Source organism: Vanessa atalanta, chromosome 4 (genome assembly GCF_905147765.1).
Source record: "Vanessa atalanta chromosome 4, ilVanAtal1.2, whole genome shotgun sequence".
Classification (NCBI taxonomy): Eukaryota; Metazoa; Arthropoda; class Insecta; order Lepidoptera; family Nymphalidae; genus Vanessa; species Vanessa atalanta.
This window is the reverse complement of record NC_061874.1, coordinates 6692841-6715232: the sequence shown is the minus strand read 5'-3', so window position 1 is coordinate 6715232 and position 22392 is coordinate 6692841. Positions and strand designations below refer to the sequence as shown.

The 22392-nt window shown below is 34.1% G+C and overlaps 1 protein-coding gene across 1 annotated transcript in view; it reads left to right on the top strand.

Annotated features, from left to right (window-relative positions):
• LOC125077776 (leucine-rich repeat-containing protein 4B-like) overlaps window positions 1–7913 on the top strand; it is a 33367-nt gene extending 25454 nt beyond the window's left edge. Inside the window, exons 3-4 of the mRNA XM_047689827.1 lie at window positions 4846–4972; window positions 6727–7913. Coding sequence (XP_047545783.1) covers window positions 4846–4972; window positions 6727–7776 — 1177 coding nt within the window. The 3' untranslated portion in view covers window positions 7777–7913. The remainder of the gene's footprint in view (window positions 1–4845; window positions 4973–6726) is intronic.
• Window positions 7914–22392: the final 14479 nt, after the last annotated feature.

Sequence of the window (22392 nt, the reverse complement as noted above, 5' to 3'; positions counted from 1 at the left end):
TAGTATTTGACATGTGCGCGACGGTGCGCGTGCGCGATGCTCCGACACTGAGTACGCACAGTCATATTGGCTAAGCTTTGGGTCTTAAAAAGGCCAGAAAAGACTGATCAAATCTTAAAAATACTGGTAAGTCCACAATAGCATGTGTCTAAAGTACACGATATATATACATAATAACTATTTTTATGTATTATGGACTAGTAAAAATATATATGTATAAATATATTATTTACTTTGGACATTTTATAAAGAATAAAATTGTCTTTAACACTATATAATTCGAAATTATACTTTACAAAATATCATCGATTTTAAATTAAGTGCAACTAAAAAAATCATTTGATGCTATACGTGCGGTCGGATAAACTGACTGTTTCAACGAAGTTTTAACCCTGGTTTCCCTGGCTTTTAAAATTACCTAAATTTAAACCTATTAGAAGTGCATAACTTTTAATCTATGTCAAGAATAAAGTTATGACTGAAACCAATTTATGTATTATTCATATTAATAATTTATTACCTATGTATATTAATAAAGGTTATAAAATAAATATACCTACTTAATATATTCTTTCTAAGCGCCGTTTCATTTTCTTTTATTCATAAATTGTAAACGTGTTAAGCCGGGGCGGGTCGCTAGTAATCTGATGAAATAATCTTTATCATTTATAAAAAAATATATCGAGTTTAAGGTTTTTTTTTATTCTTTTTTTATAAAATAAGTAGGCGAACGGGCTGATGGGGCACCTGATGACATTGGCGCCGTTAGAAATTTTAATCATACCTTGTATCTCCAATCCGCGACTAACCTTGAGAACAAAGTAATTATGTTCTTTTTCCTGTAGTTACACTGGCTCACTCACATATCAAACCGGAATAAAACAATACAAAGCATTGCTGTTTGGCAGTCTCATATATCATATATTCTATTTGATCTGTGGGTGGTGGTGGACCTTCCTAGACGGGCTTGCACAAAGCCCTTCCACGAAGTTTAATTTTTTTTTCATAAAATTATATATTATTTTTCAGACTTGTATTCCACTGTCACTCGAAAATCTAGCATTATTTATTGATTCAAGAATAATCTTCATTATGTGTTTATTATTTATCTTTGTCTACGGAAGCCTTGATTTGCAGGATTTCGCAAATATCAACCTTGTATATAGGAAACAATATTATAGGTGTGGTAATCGCCTCGACCTATATTCGAAGTGAAGATTGATTTAAATCATTAACTAGAGAGAAATAGTCGTTACGAGACGATACAATAAAGACGCTTATATTTATTTTGAGTAATTTTGTTACTGCTTAAATTGCTGGACTACTAAGATGTCATGACCCTTGTGCTTGTAATTAGATTGGTCACAGCGATACAGATAATTAGCGTTTATTTATATAAGCAGCAACACGCCTGCCCAGCGTGGCGAGTATGGGCAAATCCTCCTAAATGGTAGATGCGTTTAAAAAAAGGCCCCCAGTTACCGGCAAGCCCGCTTGGCCCGACCAAGGTAGCGGTCGCGGTATCGGCAGGGCAGGGGGTGCAAAGAATCACCGGTTCATGGCAGGCTACCATAAAAGACGACTACATATGGCAACGTATAATGGACGTTCGATAAGGCTGGACCATCACCTCGCCGAATTAGAAGTAGAGTTAAGTCATATAAACTGGCATATACTGGGGTTATCTGAAGTCCGAAGACAGGGGGAGGACACGATAACTCTAGAGTCCGGTAACTTACTCTACTTCCGCGAAGGTGATAAACTCTCCCAGGGTGGTGTCGGTTTTCTGGTCAAAAAGGATCTCATTAGCAGCATTGTAGAAATCAGTAGTGTGTCGAACCGGGTAGCGTACCTTGTCCTAAAACTTTCCGACAGGTTCTCCCTGAAGATCGTACAGGTATATGCGCCAACTTCGGCATACTCTGATGATGTGGTAGAAGCGATGTACGAGGACATCGCAAAGGCCCTCAACAACACCTCGAAGGCCCACTGCAATGTTGTTATGGGAGACTTTAATGCTAAAGTGGGAGTACAAGATAGAGGTGAATCGAAAGTCGGACCTTACGGCTTGGGCTGCAGAAATCACAGGGGGCAAATGCTGGTAAACTTTCTCGAAGCGCAGGGGCTCTTTTTGATGAATTCTTTCTTTGAAAAGAAGCCCCAGAGGAAGTGGACCTGGCGAAGCCCCGATAACGTGACAAGGAACGAGATAGACTTTATCATTTCGAATAAAAGGCACATATTTAGAGATGTCTCAGTGATCAACAGGTTTAATACCGGTAGTGATCACCGCTTGGTTAGAGTACACACTAGATATCGACTTCAAAACCGAACGATCGCGAATGATGAGGTCTACTCTCCGACCTACCATGCTCCAGGCTGCTCAAGGCTCCGAAAAGTTCCAAATGGAGCTGCAAAATCAATTCACCGCGTTGGAAACCGTAAGCAGTATTGATGAGAAAACCGACACGCTGGTCAAAATACTGCAAAACACATCCCGCAAGTGTTTTCCGCCACAGAAAAGAGACAGCGCACCAAAACTCTCTGCTGAGACACTCGAGCTCATGAGGAAACGACGAGAACTACCATCGTTTTTGTCAGATAAGGCTTTAAACCGAACAATAAAAACGCTGACGCGGCGCGATCTCCGATGCTCCAATACCCGCGCCATCAAGGCTGCGATTGAGCAAAATCGGGGATCGAAAGTGTTCGCTCGCAAGTTTGGGAGGCCGCGTCTGACGAAACTTAAAACTGAAAATGGTAAGGTCGTCACCTCAAGGCCTGAGATCGTCGGAGAAGTAGAGAGGTTTTATGGGCAGTTGTTCTCTTCAAGATCGGATAAACCTGTGGGAATCAGTATTGATGACCAGCGCGCCCCTCTTACGCGCCATTATTCCGAGGAGCTCCCGGTCGTTGACCAAGGCGAGATTAGGGCGGCTCTAGAACAGCTTAAAAACAACAAAGCTCCGGGAGATGACGGAATCACAACAGAGTTGCTTAAGGCAGGCGGGACTCCGGTCCTGAAAGAGCTAGCAAGCCTCTTTAATTCCGTCATCCAACATGGCAAGACCCCGGAAACGTGGAGCGGGAGTGAGGTGGTACTGTTCTTCAAAAAAGGTGATAAAACCCTCTTGAAGAACTACAGACCAATCTCCCTCCTGAGTCACGTGTATAAGCTGTTCTCAAGAGTCGTCACGAACCGTCTCGCCAGACGACTTGACGAGTTCCAGCCCCCAGAGCAAGCCGGCTTTCGATCAGGCTACAGCACCGTAGACCACATCCATACTGTTCGGCAGATTGTGCAGAAGACCGAAGAGTACAATCAGCCGCTGTGTATGGCTTTTGTGGATTACGAGAAAGCCTTTGACTCCATCGAAACCTGGGCAGTGCTCGACTCATTGCAGATATGTCATATCGATTGGAGATATATCGAGGTACTGAGGTGTCTGTACAACGCCGCTACAATGACTGTCCACATCCAGGACTGTAAGACGAAGGCGATCCAACTGCGCAGAGGGGTGAGACAGGGGTATGTAATATCCCCGAAACTGTTCACCAACGCGTTGGAAGACGTCTTCAAGACGCTGGATTGGACTGGATGTGGAGTCAATGTAAACGGTGAGTACATCTCACACCTTCGATTTGCCGACGATATCGTCATCATAGCAGAGTCGCTGGAACAGCTAACCGAAATGCTGCGTAGCCTAAGCGATTCTTCCCGACGTGTCGGTCTCGGTATGAATTTGGACAAGACCAAGGTCATGTTCAATAGGCATGTCGTGCCGGGGCCGATATACGTCGAAGGGAAACCTCTCGAAGTTGTCAGTGAATATACCTAGGACAGGTCATTCAAGTCGGTAGGAACAACTTCGAGAAGGAAGCCGATCGAAGAATTCGCTTGGGATGGGCAGCATTTGGCAACCTTCGTCAAGTCCTCACATCGTCTATACCGCAAAGTTTGAAGACGAAAGTCTTCAACCAATGTGTCTTACCTGCCATGACATACGGTGCCGAAACGTGGACACTGACTGCGGGACTAGTCCACAAATTCAAAGTCGCTCAGCGGGCTATGGAGCGAGCTATGCTCGGAGTATCTTTGAAGGATAAGATCAGAAATGAGATTATCCGGAAAAGAACCGGAGTCACCGACATAGCTTGCAAAATTAGCAGGCTGAAGTGGCAGTGGGCTGGTCACGTATGTCGTAGGACCGATGGCCGTTGAAGCAGACGAGTCCTAGAGTGGAGACCGCGAATCGGCAAACGCAGCGTAGGGCGCCCTCCAGCCAGGTGGACCGATGACCTCATGAAGGTGGCGGGGACCGACTGGATGCGGAAGGCGGAGGACCGGGAGCTTTGGCGCACCTTGGGAGAGGCCTATGTTCAGCAGTGGACAACGATTGGCTTTTGATTGATTGATATATAAGCAGTGGTATATCAGCCCATCTGGGTGAGGTGCCATTGTTACCTCGTCTAATCTTAAAAAAAGAACTGATTAGTTTTATTGAAACTTCGTATTGGTTATCTCTAAAACTATCAAAATTAACTAATACTTTTACGTTCTTGAAATTCATATATCGGCGTTCAAAACCGTAACGTGAACTATTTAAATGAAAAGAAAACATAGGAAGGATCACTATTCTATACTGGAAAACTCAAAAAGATTACATTACCCTAATGTACCTGTAACCTTTATGTTTACTAAATTGATGATTTTAAATTCTCAATATATTCGAGGTAAATCGGGGTTCAGGTTATAATTAATAATAAAGGTTATTACCAAAGAAAGAATAAAGTAATAGTTTAAATTTTATGAATCGTTTTATTGAATTGTTTTATTATCAACAGATTTGTGGTGCGCTGGGCGGTTATGTTCCTGGGGTGGGCCGTCATCTGCGAAGCACGCGTCCAGGCTCTGAGTACAACGCTAGTGCCCTCGTGTCCCACGCAGTGTATCTGTCTCTCACAATCACAGGTTAGTAAAGTCATATAAACTATATGAGCTGTATGTAACTGTTCTGGAATAGCCTAAATTATATAATCATATCATGTTATACATACAAAAAGTAAAGAAATGTATTCTGTGCTATAAAATGTATCACGTTTCATTTTGAAATATCATATATTTTCTTCCGATTAAGGGTAAAGTTTATATTAGAAAGGGCCAATACAATAGTCCAAATTCCAAGGGATCAATTCGAACCAGCGACTTTTAGATCGCTAAGCGACCATACATTTGTGCTATTGAGGCCGTACTAATAAAATATATTACACAAATATAACAACTGTAGATTTTTATTATATGTAAATTTAAAGTTATAAACATGTCGGTAATACAATCATTTCTGCTTCGGAGAATTTTTATATTTAACGAGGATTACTTCCGTTGTATTATGAACGACGCCACCTGTGCCCGCTTATAGAAATAAAATCGACCCTTCAGATCTGAGGCTTTTGCAATGTGATAATTTCAGTTTATTGAACTATCTTCACCAATTTCCATTTAATTTTTATACATGTTCATATAATTAGTATAACAGTGTCTTTTCGTTTCGCAAGTGTATTGTGTATCGTTTGATAGTTGGTACGCTATCTATTTTTGTTTAAGAAAATAGAAAATATAGCATTTTTTGTTACTTAATATTATTAGGCTACAAATATGTTTATCTTCGTGTTATTAATCAGCTTTTAAATTTATAACAGCTTTTACTAAAATGTGGTTTAAAACTAATTTAATACAGATTCAATTTATGAGACCACCACAAAATATAGCAGCATTAATTCAATATTAAGCGTGTACAGATTGTAATATAAATTGTATCGTATAATACGCAAATGAAATTGATATTGGTTATTTGTGAAGATTAAGTTTGAAACAATTCAATCAAAATATGGGCATGCGACTATGAGCGCCAAGGGGATATCGGGGGAGGATTAATTTTATTGACGAAGCAAACAATACCAAACGTTTCAATTGTGACGGCATTGATCGTTCATTTTGTATATATTGTTATGTATTCGATATTATAATAACTACAATATTATTAAAGGTATTCTAACATCCCAATCACATATATTTGTGCATGGATCTATTACAGCACACATAACATCAACAGTCTGTAAATTTTCCACTGCTGGGCTAAAACCTCCTCTCCCTTTGAGGAGAAGGTTTTGGAGCATATTCCACCACGCTGCTCCAATGCTGGTTGGTGGATACACATGTGGCAGAATTTCGTTGAAATTAGACACATGCAGGTTTCCTCACGATGTTTTCCTTCGCCGCCGAGCACGAGATGAATTATAAACACAAATTAAGCACATGAAAATTCAGTAGTGTTCGCCTGGGTTTGAACCCGCTATCATCGGTTAAGATGCACGCGTTCTAACTGCTGAGCCAGTTCGACTTTTTAATTACTTTTATTTAAAAGTTATGTAATAATGGAACTAAAGTTAGATGAGAATCTAACTAGTGACTAATAGGCATATGCAATATACGAATAATTGTCTAGTTTAAGGATTTTAAGAGAAAAAGTGTGATAATGTTAAAACTTCTATTGGTAAATAAATAAATACGAAATTAACGAGATATAAAGTTACATTTATAATACGCAAAGTTACAGCCAGGTGTTAATTATATAGCTTATTAATTAGTAAAACGAATCCGAAATATGAGTGTCGTTTACATTTTGTTAAGTGTAACATATAATTTAGGGTATTTATTTGTTGCAGGTTGTGTGTAACAGCGCAACGTTGCGGGGAGTGCCGTCGGCGCTGAGCTCAAGCGTAATGCAGTTGTCACTATCGCGCGCCGATTTGCGAGTGCTACGATCGGATGCTTTTGCTCATTTGCGGCAACTACGTCGCCTCTCCCTCGACGCCTGTAACCTCACCCGTATTAGGCCCTTCGCCTTCCGAGGACTCCCTCGTCTCAATGAGCTTTATATACAACATACACCTTTAACAACCGTCGATGCATTTGCGTTCGCCGCTCTCCAAAATATATCTTCGATTGTTTTAACTCATAACAGGATAGCCCAGATAGAAGGTTACGCATTCGCGGGAACTAATTTTATAAAACTTATTTCGTTGAGAAATAATCCTATTAAACGTATTTTAGCACATGCATTCTCTGGCCTCAACGATGTCTCGCAGATAGAATTTCCGTCCGGTATTAGATCCATCGAAGCGCAAGCGTTCGCCGGATTAGAAGGAGTCGGAATATTAGAGCTCGCTTATATGGACCTACCGGCACTTTTGCCAGATACTTTCTACGGACTGACTCGCGTCGGTCGCTTAGCGCTTAGAGAATCTGATCTGGGAATCATCAAATTGGGCGCGTTTGAAGGATTGCGACACGTCGATACACTGGAGATGTGTAATAATAAAATTGACGGAATCGAGGAACTTTCACTGATACAGAATAATAGCGTCCATACTTTTAAATTAACCGGTAATCACATGCTAGAGACTCCCGAGTTAATAGTCCTCGAAGTAGAAAACATAGTAATTCGTGGCAATCACCTGCCATGTGAGTGTGGGCGCGATCCTCTTGCGAATCCATTAGCGTTAACACCGGATTTTGCAAATGAAAATTTGTGTATATCCCCGCTTAAAGTTCGTGGGCGAAGCTTAGCGAGTGCGGCGGGTGCGGCATGCCGCGGCGAGGGCGGCGGGAGCGCACGTGCTCGGGCTGCGGCCGGAGCCAGTCCCGCTGGACATGCGCTCGCTCCTCGCCTCGCCTTTACGTTAGCATCATTCACTTTTCTAGCCAACAGCTAACCGCCCTCAGTGTTCAATTATCTATATTGTGTATTGTATGTGTCTGTAAATATTGTAACATAAGTGAGTATAAATGCGAGATTTTACATTGAATGGGTCCGTTCATTCAGTATACGTTGGACCATGATTAAAATTTGCCTTTGGAAAATGTGTTTCATTTAGATACTACATTTCTGAACATCCATCCAAATAATATCCCTCTAAAAATATCAACATTTGTACGAACTTAACTGAGAATTTAGAATACCTTGGATCTGTATCCTAGTCAATTAGCAGGCGACATCAGCTAGATACTGATTAATGTAGTGCGTCGCGCCGAATCGAACTATCAGACTTCTTGGCAGAATATATATTTTATTCTTAGACTTAACGGATTGTTAATTAAATGCGCTAACTTCTACGTTGCGTCGTATATGAACTCTCGTAGATACGATTTCACGGAATTAGACAATTCCGTGAAACTATAAACAAAGTTCTATTCATGTCGAAAACAACAAGTTAGAAGTAGAAAACAAATTTGATCTACTAATTAAAGATCCTACTAAAATAAGTCTTAATTTACATTACTAGATTAAGCAGTAAATCTTAGTTTATATAACCGTTAAATGTTGATGAGATGGTTATTTGACTTAAAATTGTAGCATCATAGCTGGATGAAAGTGCTAATTATTATATTTTTAATGATAAGTAGATTATTACAGTGGATTATAATAAAAGCGTAAAATAAATTAAAATATGAAAATGATTTGAATAAAGGTAGTTTTATACTTCTGCGATAGTTGTTTGATACTGTTTTCTCTCGATAAGTTGCTAGTAATATAATCATACAAACTTAATACTCAGAAACTTAGATCGATTCAGTAACAGACAGAATAATTAAGCGAAGTAATATAATTTATCATCTTCGAAAATACATAATTATAATAATGATTATTGATTATCAAAATCAAAATAATCTTTATTCGAGTAGGCTCATAAAAGGACTTTTAGTCGTCAAGTTACATTTAAATTTAAAGTTACCACTGGTTCCGAAGGTACTTTCTACCAAGAAGAACAGTCATGAAAGTCATTAATTACTCTTTTCAACCATATTTTTACAGAGTATGTAAAGAACTATTAATTTTTAGATATACTGCCTAGTAAATACTAAGTCCAAAATTTTTTATCTTGAATAGAGTAATATGCCTTATTTATCAATGTTTGTGATGAACTTTAAATTGATTAATAGGCCAAGTTAAAAATAGCTATGGAATCTTATTATTGAAACGAATACCGTTTGTCAGGAAGTATTATTTGCCTTAGCAATCATTTCTTATTGATATCATTTGTGCTGAGGCATAAGACTATTTTTTTATTACAATAAAGTTATGTATAGACAGAAATCATATAACTGATTTACTGATTAATTGAGTGTCACATTCGTACGTGTTGGAAGAGCTCGTCACGCGTTCATTAGTGACATATTGATCGAGCTTGGCGCGTTCGTACACTATAACACTACTTATTTCCTACGTTATTATTGAGTATAATTCTGTTATATTAATGAAAAACTTCAAGGTTAGTTTTTCACATTGCATGTTAATCAAAATTGACTCATAGAACAGTCAAATTGTTTCATATATGAAATAGAAAAACATATTTTCCGACAAATTGTTTAATTTAGCTGCGACAGAGATATTGGATACACAAAGAGAAACATGACTCATAATAATAAATGAACAACTGGACAGTTGTGCATCTTTTAGACAAGTACGTAAGTACGGTTTACAATATTGAAAAATAAATAAATTGTACCGAAGAGTGTATTAGAATTAGATGTTAAAAACCGACGTAAAATAAACAATAAAGAAAACATCTCAATAACTTAGAAGTTAGATTTCGAGTAATAATATTTATCGTTTAATGTTATGGATTATTCAAGTTGTAAACAAAGCTTGTATTAATTATTACGGCTTTTCCGAAACCTTCAAACTTGAAATACGTAAATCCCTAATGCCTTTGTAAGTAAAAGAAAAAATGTTTACTGTCTTCTGTGAGCGACGTGATACGGTCTGAATACAATTTAATTTTATGGTATGGACGTTTCGCGTACTTGTATCCATTTTATTCATTTCAAGTAAATTTAAGGTATATTTCGATTTTATTAGATATGGTGTAAAGTAAAGGCTGTGAACGTCCCATTGCTGGGTTAAGGACTCCTCTTCCATTGAGGAGAACGGTTGGAGATAATTCCACCACGCTGCTCCAATGCTTGTTGGTGGATACACATGTAGCAGAATTTTATTGAAATTGGATACATGTAGGTTCCTTAAGATGTTTTTCTTTGCGACCGATAAACAGATGAATTGTAAAAACTAATGAAGCATAGAAGAAATTCAGCGGTGTTTGCCTGGGTTTAAATCCGCAATCATTGGTTTAGATGCACGCGTTTTAACCATTGGGCCATCATGGATCTAGATTAAGTGTGAAATCTCAAAGTCAAAAGTCAAACCTTATCAAATATAGAAGCGTAATACTCGGTTATTCATGATCAAAATTTTACCACCGGTTCGGAAACAAATACTACGGACCTGAGAGGACACGGCGGAAGAAACTCAGCGGATATTATTTAAATGTCTAATTTTACAATTATTGTTTTTATACAATAACAAGAAAAATATTTTCATTATTTGAAACAGCCTGGAAGCGATCATCTCAATCCCAAGGTATGCAATCGACTAAAAATTCATTACTTTTGTAATATCTTGTAGCACACAAACGCTCTTTAACGATTATTTTAAATTTTACAATTGAATATTTTTGGAATGTTTTCTAAGATCCTATTGTAGGATGTTTAATTTAATATAATGATAAGACGTGCCAGATGTGTAAGATACTTAGGATACAGGAGACTGGTCGTATCGGAGACAGCACTAATGTCATCTGCCACCTGCAAATTATAGCAACAGTTAAGTTTAATAGGGACATAAAAGTAAAACTAACACAACATAAACCTACTACTTATTTATTGAAAATATGAAAACATTACACTTGCTTATTGTTTGACAAAATCTACAAGTGTATTGGGAAAATCCCTCAGATTTAAGAAGAGGTTTTGTTTTCGTAAATTTTCAAGGTGTGTTGTCAACTATAATATTGGTAGTTTTATAACAACCACTAATGTTTATTAAGGTTTTTGATGTTTACGTTTTTTTGATCCTGTTGTAAAAACATAGACATTGCTCTCCAAAATAATTACCAACCCCTTTTAGTCGGGTAACAGAGGTTGTTACATCTGTTACCCGGCTTAAAGTTTATATCTGCTTCTTGTATTAATAGTGTGTCCAACATAATTTAAAGAAAAATAATCATCATACCATGACCTCGTTTTAACATTATAATTGATAAAAAATATAGCGCAATGATAAAAAAAATATTTAGAAATTATATTAAGATATGTATTTATAATAAATTATTCCAATTCGATTTAAATAAAGTGTTGATTTACTTGGTGGTAGGGCTTTGTGCAAGCTCGTCTGGGTAGGTACCATCCACTCATTAGATATTCTACTGCCAAATAACAGTACTTTGTATTGTTGTGTTCCGGTTAAAAGGGTGAGTGAGCCAGTGTAATCACAGGCACAAGGGACATAACATCTTAGTTCCCAAGGTTGGTGGCGCATAGGTGATGTAAGGAATGGTTGATATTTCTTACCTTTGTCTATGGGCGGTGGTGACCACTTACCATCAGGTGGCCCATATGCTCGTCCGCTAACCAATGCCATAAAAAAAAAAATAAGAGACATAAAGGTTTAAACACTTAACTAATAACTTAAAGCATATATTTCCTATAAAATTCGACTTTGTAAATATAACGATTATAATTCCAAAGTATATAAATATTAAACACTTTGTTATCAATAAACAGTGCACTAAAACGTTTCGGGTCATAGTAATCGCCTTAGGTGTAACAATGTTTGCAACACTAACCAATTAATTTGGACTTATGACATTAAGTGCTTTGTGAGTTGAATACATAAATACTACATCACAATACCCTCATTGCAACATACGGCGTCTATGAATAGTGTAAATAATTCAAAAAGTCTTATTTTACCGGAACGTTATACAAAACTTTTTAAAGTAGAGTTTTATATAATATTTAAGATGCATTAAAATGATACTAGGAAAAAAATGGGATTAGCTGTTAGTGACAACCAAAATAAAATAGAAATTGCTTTCGATAATAGCTGAAATATACACGGCAACAAGGACGGAGCACTTTCTTTTATCCCCTATAGAGGTTCTTTTGTTGTTTGTGAAATTGTTATACATTGTGTACAAAAGCATTATTTGATGTTACATCTTAAGTTTTTTCAAATAAAAGACTGCTTAAAATTAATAAAACCAGTTAACTCTCTTCTACTGAGATTTTTGTCCGACTTTGGATATTAGTCGTATAAATTGCGAAGCATTATTGTACGTTGGAATAAATTGTTGTAGGTATTATTATCATCATAGAATTATAAGTATTATTTATTGTTCGAGTTATATTATTACACAATAATCTTATAATATCGTAACCTTCGTAATTTGTGAATATAATATATTATTCTTGTAATAAAAAAAGGTTGTATAACTTTTTTCCGTCCTGAAAACTGGGAAAGTTCTGTGACAACAAAACAAAACTTACCTCTTTGAAACACATGTGTGACTTTTTATAATTTGTACGGACGTTCGCGTCCATACCTTAAAACCTATATCTACATTTATTTACAATTAATGTATACCTTATTATAGAATGTATAATTATGTATAATATTTTTTTGTAAATTGTACATACATTATAATATACTTTGTTTTATTATTTTAATTGTGATATATCGATTTTGAGAGTAGAATGAAATGAACTCAAATAAATACAGCATATAGTTGCAATGTAATCCCACGTTTATTACAGCAGGTGGATTAAAGAGAACTGAATTCATCTGATCCGTGACTTCCTGATTTATGTACATCTAGAAAGCGGAATTGCACGACAAAACAACATTGACAAACGACATGGCACTGGTAACGAAACAATCTACTTACTCGTCGTAAACTGGAGTGTATTGAAAATTTTAATCGAGTTTGTATATAAAATCAAATAATCTTAAGATACTAATTGCAAAGTCTATGTCCACGTTCGTTTATTTTAAATCCTTTTTATGAATCCTTAGTATGTATTTTACGAGATCAGAAGAGGAAATCATTAAAAAAATAAATAAACGTCTAATACACAAATCCACTTTTAGTTTTTACATATACATCAGGTATAATAAATATAACTTTAACATAACAGTGTAGGTTGAATAATAATCATTACGATTGACAATCAAGTGACCTTTCCGATGACTAACGAACAAATGCCCCCGAGTGCAGCTCCTCGAAGCCTTATATAGGCTCTGCTTCCTCAATATATATTGTAGTTTAATCACTCATACCTAATGCCTGGCGTTGTATTATACTAATAATCTGTAAATATTTAATTGACGTCTAAAGCCTTCTATCTAATTTAAGGTTTGGAGTTTATTCCATCATCGCCGAGCACAAAAATAATTATACGCAAATACTAACACTGTTACTAATTCACGTGAAATTAAATTCTGTTTGCCTGGGTTTGAATTTGCAATATTGAGATTCGTTACATTTTTCAACTGTGCAAGAATTCTTAACGTGTCAATACCAAGTTTTGAAATTGAAGGAACGCTGCGTGAACGCAACGATTACAAAAACTTTTTTTTTTTATCTGATTGTATAAGATAATTTTATAGCTCAGGTATTGGTAGTTTTATTTTGAATTAGTAGGACATCTTATATTGTTTCATTTGAAGTACTACCAACCACTGTTACTATAATATTATAAACTATTTTTAAAATACATATATGTATATTATACACCTACATTTCAAAGCTATTTTGTCGTAACTCAGTTTTAATACGTATCTTAGTTACCCTAGTTAGTACATTTTTTAATTTACGATAACGATGTTAACCGTCATTGAAAACAAAAGTAAGTAAAAAAACTTTTAGCAATGCTGTTGAATTTGTTGCGAAATATGAAAAAAATGCAATATTTTTAAGATAAAAAACACTTTGAATAGAAAATTTCTTCACTAATTACAGTTTGGCCGCATTTCAGTACTATGCCGCAAAGCAAACCACGCAATAGTTTTCTTCTTTGAAAAGTAAAGGGAAGATTTTTGATTTAGCTTTAAATTCTGAAATGTAGGTTGAGCTGAAAATTAATGGGGTCACTGCTTCATGCTGGATGAAATATTTTATCAACATTTGCCCTTCTTGTTGCTTAAGTGCTGAATAAACAAAAGTGGTAATAAATGACGTGAAAGCTAAAGAATATATCATTTTTTTATATAAATTTTGTGATGGATTTCGTATTATTATACGAAACTGTTTGTCATGTGGAACTTGAAGATGTTTATATAGAATAATAAAGTAAGGATGTAATTTTTGAAAGTACAATATAGTATATTAGTACAATAATTGTTGTGTCAGCGAAATAGAAATACATACCCAAAAAGTGTTATAAATAAAGGATGTAATCTTGTATGAGAAAGCGCGTTGTGGTCTCTTAAGTCTTTTATTCACGCATGTAATTGTAATGAGGATAAAAGGAAAAAATATGCAGAATTGGCTTTATCTAAAAATCCGTTTTATTTTAAAACCGCATATAGAATTTCTTTTTATAAATTAAAACAATATTAAGAGACAAACGCAATAATTAAATATTAATAAAAATGTACTCAATAAAATGTTTAAATAACTAAAAATATGTGACTTTGAATAGGAAATTCATTTGGAACGTAGATGAGCACTTAAAAAGATTTTTCAAAATTCATCAACTAATATAAAAAGGGGTTATAAGATGAAAATTTGTACGGAAATTCGTCATTCCTGATCTTAGAAATATGTAAATGGGTTTCGAAAAGAAGTAAGGAATTCGGTGTTTAGAATTTATCCACTAAGAGGATGATATCAGGGTTAAAAGCTCACATAGAAATAAATTAGTATTTAAAGTATATATACATGTATATATACAGTGTTTAACAGATTATATAAGAGGTTTCGATGGGATGAACGTTTGTTTGGATGTTCTTCATTTAAGTGCTTGAATCCCCAAAACCTGCATATAGCCATGGTTGTATGATATATGAAAACTTCAACATTTTATTAAATTCTCATATACGCTGATATGTTGTTGGGAAATCTTGTTGGGCACATGACCAGTGCACAAGACATGGATTACAGAAATCCGAATGACAACAAAAACAAATGAAACAAAACAAATGTTTATTGCTGATTAACAAGATCGTGACAAAATAATAAAATGTTGTTTAATTAATAAACGTAGCTAACATCTATCTAAAGAAATTGTAATAGATAGAGGCTGATATTTTGTTGTTAAAAATAAATAAGACCTTTAATATGAAGTAAGGAGTCTAGTAGCAATGCCTAATTTAAAGGAGTACTTCCTCCCGAATAAATGAATACTTTAAAAAAATTGGCTTTAATAAATTTATCATATTTTTGGACGTAAAAAGTTGTCATAACTTTTATTTTAAAAATATTCACCGCTATTTTTTGACCGGCGTGGCAAAGTGCAATCAAAATTCAATTCGCATATTTATAACACCGCGGGATAGAAATAGCGGTGCATTGACATGTCTATTAAGGCAGAACTAAAAATGTATATGTAGTAATTGAATTTACGTAAACTTAGGTACAGTCGGGGTAAGAAAAGGTTCGTCACCTTAAGATCTATTTTCGTGTGTTCAGTATTAGCGATAATCTGCTTTACCGATTAAGTATGACTTATTGCGTCGCAATGTACACTATTTTAAACCTAGTTATCATATTATGTTAGTTTAATTTTATGTGCAATTTTCTGTTTAATGCTTTAGTTTCAAAATATACTAAGAGTTTACGACTTGATAAAGGAATTAATTTGAAAACTGACGAAGGTTTTCTTACTCTGACTGTATAATTACGTACATATTTGTCTATATACCTTCAAAAATGATTAAATTTTCATAAATTTGAACTAAGTGAATTTATAATGAGAAACAAATAATTATATAGTTTTATTTTCAACAAAATATTATACAATTTATGAATTAATATATGTAGTTATATATATTTAATTTTATTAACAGTCTTACTTACCTTCTTCTAGGAATCTGTATATATTTATAATGAGACCGACGCGCAGCACGTAAAAACCATTGAATATTTTGACATGAATACTGTACCATAATGGTAAGCGTGTTTCGTAGAAGTTTTTCGGTAAAACATTACTATACAATATAATTCAACGTATACCGTAGCCACAGCAATGCGTGGCCGGGGCTGCCAGTCTCTTTCTGGCTATCAAAAAATATCGCTGGTTTTTGTATCGCGCATCACTTAAACAAGCTGAAGATTTTCAAATGAAATTTGTAAGATTATATTCAGGGTGTTTTGAAGTAGGTTTTAACTAAAAAAGGCTAAACATACTACTATATAATTCAACATATTAGTCACAACGCGTAGCCCAGCCCTGTTTCTTTAGCATATATTTAGCTAAACAATGATTTCTCTTTCTGTCATCATGATTTGAAAATTAATCCTGATCACCTCCTTAACAGCATTTACAGGTAAAGTCGTATATTTTTATGTCCTAAATTTTCAAATGTGTCCGTTATCTTTCTATAAATATGAGAAATCGATAGATTTTAAAAACAAAGGAATTGTGAAACGTAAAACAAGTGAAATAAAGAACATTGAGAAACAATGGTTTTACAACAATGAAAGCCCCATGAACTGGGGAATTGTTGGCAAAGAAAGAAAAAGAAATATACCATGCGCACGGTGTCGGGGATAACTCTATCTGTTGTATTGTTCCACTTAATCGGATAGACTCAGTACGTAAAGTCTCGTTTGAATTGATGGTTCTATTAATTTTGTAAATGCCCAGACATTTACATTTACTTTGAACTCAACGCATTATAATACACATTCACATAAAAATATCAATTTATGTCAAGCGAAGCTGGTAAGATTCATTTACTCGAACTGATATAAGAATGATCCCTAAATTAAATGAAATTTGTTTTATTATCAACTTACGCTGTCTCTATACGCCTTGTGTAAAATACGACTATTACAGTCTCGCTCCATTTTTGTAGAGTACTTTCACTGACTGTATGCCAAATAAATGTTATGTTATCTGTGCCAAATGAATAAATAAAGGTATTTTTGTAACAGAGAAAACCTAAAGTAAAGATTTTGTGATGATGATGATCTGAAATCCGGCAATATCAGTTATTTTCAACGGACAGTAGCCAAGCAATATTATTGCGAAAATTATATTCCAAAAACAGACTTATCCTCAAATTCTCATGTGCCTCTGATGGGATGGCAAAACAGAGGAAGAAGAGGGAGGGGGTGTCAAATACTGGCCTTTACATGTTTTACCAGGATGTATAAAACTGCTAACTTTTAAACTGCAGGCTAGCTAGCTTGAAGTAGTTGAATGCAATATTGCTGGTGATCTGTAATAATCGTCGCTACACCTACGAGGACTTAAGAATATGATAACATATATCATATCATCATATCATAATAAATAATATAGCTAACTGAAATAAAAATATAATATAAAATTTGCTCATTTTGTTAGGCGATAAGTTTTATTTTGCGTTCTTCGTAATTTATTCTTTCTTGGAAATGTAGCTTAGAATGAAAAAAAAAACAAGTTTTTGGAATGGATGGGTAAATTGATTTATGCAAAACAGATAGCGCTTTTTGTATGTAAATTATTATTGATTTTGTTGTTAAAGGAATGTGAGGATTATTCAGTATTCCATTTTTTTCAAGTTGTAAATGTACTTATTGATTTATTTCGACGCATGTGTTGAATTATGAATACATTATTTCGTGAAAAAATATATAATGTAAATACACTATTATTATTTTATGAATTTCAATTGCCTTTGTTATTGTCATAAGACTTTCGAGCATATCACGTTATTAGTTTTAAATAAGAATTTAGGATTTGTATAGTGTTTTATCAATTTGGAATATCATCTAATAAAAAGTCAGATAAAAAATCGGTCGCTCAGCATAATTGTGGTACCATATGGTACCACTAAAAGAACTTACAACACTGTCATTTTGTAGGTCATGTTTGTTATACATTTTTGACAAAGAGAAATACTCTAAGGCATATCACATGTAGGGAATGAAACTTTACGCATTCCATGGGTTCACCATGCGGGTGCTGGGTCCTCGTGTGGTAGAGATGGAAACTCCGAGCAGTTTCTGGGACTTGCGAACGGAGTGTACATTTAAGGATTTACAAAGCGCATCAACGTTCACTATCACTACTCGCGTTGGGTGCCCTGCCAAGCAAAATTTATTAGAAACCCGTTATCGCAGCTTTGAATATTCCTTGTAACAAAGAACTTACTGTAGATCCTGATGTAGATTAGTTGACACCGCAAGGTTTTTTGTTTATTTTATTATCTATTACAAGCGTATCCCAAAATTGCAATATCAAAAATGTATCTAAACACGGTTATATAACCACGGATAAATAACTACTAATGAAAAAAGTTTTAACATAATTATATTATATATCATTACTTATTTGTTTTTCTCTGTACAAATATATATATCAATTTCCGTGTATGTTCCTAAGTTGAACGGATATTATAAACCACACAAAAAAAACATGTTGTGACAAAAACAAACATGATTTTTAATTAATACAAAAAACAAATTATTTTACTATGATTAAGTTGAAATGTCACGTGATAGCAACAGTTGTATACTTCGCTGTAAATCTAACCATCTCTTACGGCCGCCATTAAATTGACGCAAACGTTTATTGTTCGTACCTTTATTCGTTTCATGGGTAATAAATGTTGCTACCCGTATTTATAACAAAAAACAAAGAACTTTGAATGTACAATTGTACAAACGTATAATAATTATTCATAATAAGTGAATGTTAATTTTTTTAATATTTATTTTTATTTTGCTCTGAAAATAGTATGTGTACGTGGAGATCATTAGATTGTTTTTAAGCTGTCAATGTAGAAAAATAAACTAAGTTTCATTCGGTTTGAATTTAGTTTAGTGACATGACATGGGTTTTTGTTATCTCATAAATAATATGACCTAAGTAATATCCAATTTGTAGAATTTTTATTACAATATATATTACTAAACTTTACCTAATGTAACTTATAAAACTAATCATAAGTCTATAAATATAATAAAAAGAACGAAGTCGTGAGAAGCGATAAAATTTATGTACTGAAACTAAAAAAAGGAATAATTTTATTGTTTAATTTATCCTGGCATTACATAATGAATCAACAGTAGATGTAGATAGTGACCACATTTTAGTTTATGTGATATACACATAAACTAAAATGTGGTCACTATTAAGAATTTAATGTTCCCATATTCAAATAAAAAAGAAAAAAAAACATGAATGTAAAACTTCGTAAATATTAACTCCTGAACAAAAGTCTTTAGCGCCTTTTAAGAAGAAGGTATGGAGCTTATAGATTACCCTACTTCATATATAGAACACAGTCATATAGATTTCTTCGTAATGTTTTCAATCATCGTCGAATACGAGACAGATGTTAGATTAGGGATATGAAATTTATTTTTTAATTTAGAGTGTGCTTTAAAGAATATTACTAGTAAATATAAATTGACTCAAATATTAATAGGTGAACATATTCTAGCTGCCAATTAATGCTATTAATTGCATGTAATTATATTTAATATGGAACGATTTGACTCCATCAAATAAGGACTTTAATTGTAATTGTCATAGCGCTCGTTGTAATTGTCCGTGGTATCAAAGAGTGAGCGCTCTCAGCGAGTGACTCTTTAAATTCACTTTGTGTTATAGAAAATTTATTATTACAGAAATGTGCCACTGTAAAAAGTAATAAGATAATTAATCCAACGTATATACGTACCACTCATAATCGAACTCTTTGTTCTGAAGATAATTCACTTTTAGAAATCCCTCGTCATTCGACTTCATAATGTACTAATTATTTCACCGTTCACGCTGGTCGTCTTTAGAACTCTCTTGAAATAAGACGTGCACAATCACTTTTTTAATTTAAAACCATCTTAAAAAATACTATGTTGCACTTATAATGCTGTTATATTTCGCGAGAATTTAATTAATTTTTTAGTATAAATTATTTAAAATATTTAAATTATTTTATTATAAATATAATATTATTTCATTGTAATTTATTTATATATTATGTTTAACTCTGCTATGTACACCCCTACCTCTTTTTACCTCTGTTTCTTTCCTCTATCTTAAGTTTGCCTGGAAGAGGTCGCTATTTTAGCGATTATGCAGCTTTTTGTGCATCTTTCTTGAATGTGACTTATGTATGTTTATTGGTGTACAATAAATAGTATTTTGATTTTTAACCACATTATAATTCTTGTAATATATGTTCTCAGACATGGTAAGTCAAGGAATGGTATCAATATTTAGCAACAATTTCAGTTACAGAAAAAGGTTTTTTTTTTAAATCAAATGACATACTTACTACTTCACAATCATAATAATTCTAAATATAAGTTAATTATTTGCGTTTTACCATACTATAAATTTCTGCACATGGCCGATGCACAAAATAAAATAAAATATATAATGAAATATATCAATATTATAATAATAATAAAGGCTCGGGTTGGCCTTCATTAAAATCTTCATGGTATGGTTAATAAAACTGTTAAACTTAACAATATCAACAAAGTATTACAATTGTCAACTAACAGTTACTAATAAACATATTAAAATGTATTTATATAATAATCTATGATAGCGAATTCCCTCAAATATGGCGCGCTGGTGACATTCCTAGTGTATTTTAGTTATTTCCATAGTATTTCCTAATAACGCAATATAATTATTGCCGGTGACTTAATATAGCCTTCTACTTTGGGTTTGTAACGAATATTGGGACAATATCCATTTTCCGGGATGCGCTTTTAAGCCAGCATCTCGGAAAAGTTAAAAATATTCCTTTCAAACGAATATTTAACATTCCTTAAACGTTTGTGAAAAAAATTATTACCAAACTACTAAATGTTAAGACGTTTCGGAATGAGCACACCTTGGGAATTAACGATCGCCTGCTCGCAATTCCTGATAAAAACTTAGTTTTTGTAAGGAAACCCATAATTATTAAATTTGATACTTCGCCAAGATTAATTCTGTAGTCGTTTCTTCTCAGGTTCGAGATGCTCATTTCCGAACCGGTAGTAGATTTTTGACAATTAATAAGAAAGTTTTAAGCTTCTTTATTGAATAAAGATTTCAACTTCGACTTAGACTCAGGCTATAAACACAAATTATGCAACTGAACAGGTTGAGTTTGCTAACACGCAATGTACATCCCATATGTACGTGTTCTATTAACTGTCATGGTATGAGTTATGGCTAGTGAAAATTTTCACTAGCCATAGCTCATACCTCATAAAATGTTTATGTATAGTTAAGTTATAAATGTGGTTGTATGTTGAAAACGAAATCGTATTAGTCGCCGTTCGGCTTTCCTATTTTTCTTTTGCGGTATCCGATCCGCCAGTTGCTCTTAAAGTTGAAATGCACGTTACAACAAATCGCGTGCATCTAGGGACACGGAATCTACTATTAATGGGCTGATTTTATGTGTAGGAGTTTTGATTCGTTTACGCTGTAAAACTATAATAATCACATTTTTTAATCAAACAATGTTATTAGTTTTAAATGATTGGATATATTCAATAAACAGGAATTAAATAAGCTTTTATAAGTTACGGTTCTTGGTTCGAAAACAAGAAGAAAATCCCTTAAGAGAAATTCTCAACGTTGCAACGTCACTTCGTCTCGCATTATAAAATATGCAGATAAGTTACGGGAATTGATTCAAAGCACAAAGGCGAGTGAACTGTCTATAGGCAAAGGCGAGATTTCGGTAGTAATTTCCCGCGAGGCCACACCTTTATCTCACGATACTGAAAATATTTTGTATAATGCATCAAATAAACCTCCGAATATCAAAGTAAATGCAATATTTTATGTTTGAGTGGTAAGGTTAAAAAAAAATAACCTTTTATTTCAAATTTGTTGATTATAAAAACAAAAGTTACAAATGTCATGCCAATTTAAAAATATATCTTATCTGTTACATAATTTGTAGTCGACGATTCATTAGCGCTTAGTAGACTGCCTGCTTTTAAAAAAGGTATAAATCTTAACTGTGTGAAAGCGGCATAGGTGCGTTATATGTTTACATAATAATATGTCATATAGGACCGTTTAGAGTCCTAAAATGATTTATTGATTTGAATTCTATTTTAATCTATCGTTATTTATCTTCTAATACGTAAAACATCTAATTTATTAACAGGTACATATTTTTTAATATTTTTAGGTCGAGTAAGGAGTGATACTGCTTATGTTGGTAAGGCATCCTTATAGGGTGAACGTCTCAGGCACTTGAGTAACTTAATTCATTACAGCGTCTTGTTTGAGTTTCCGAGCGGACGACTTTAAAGAGT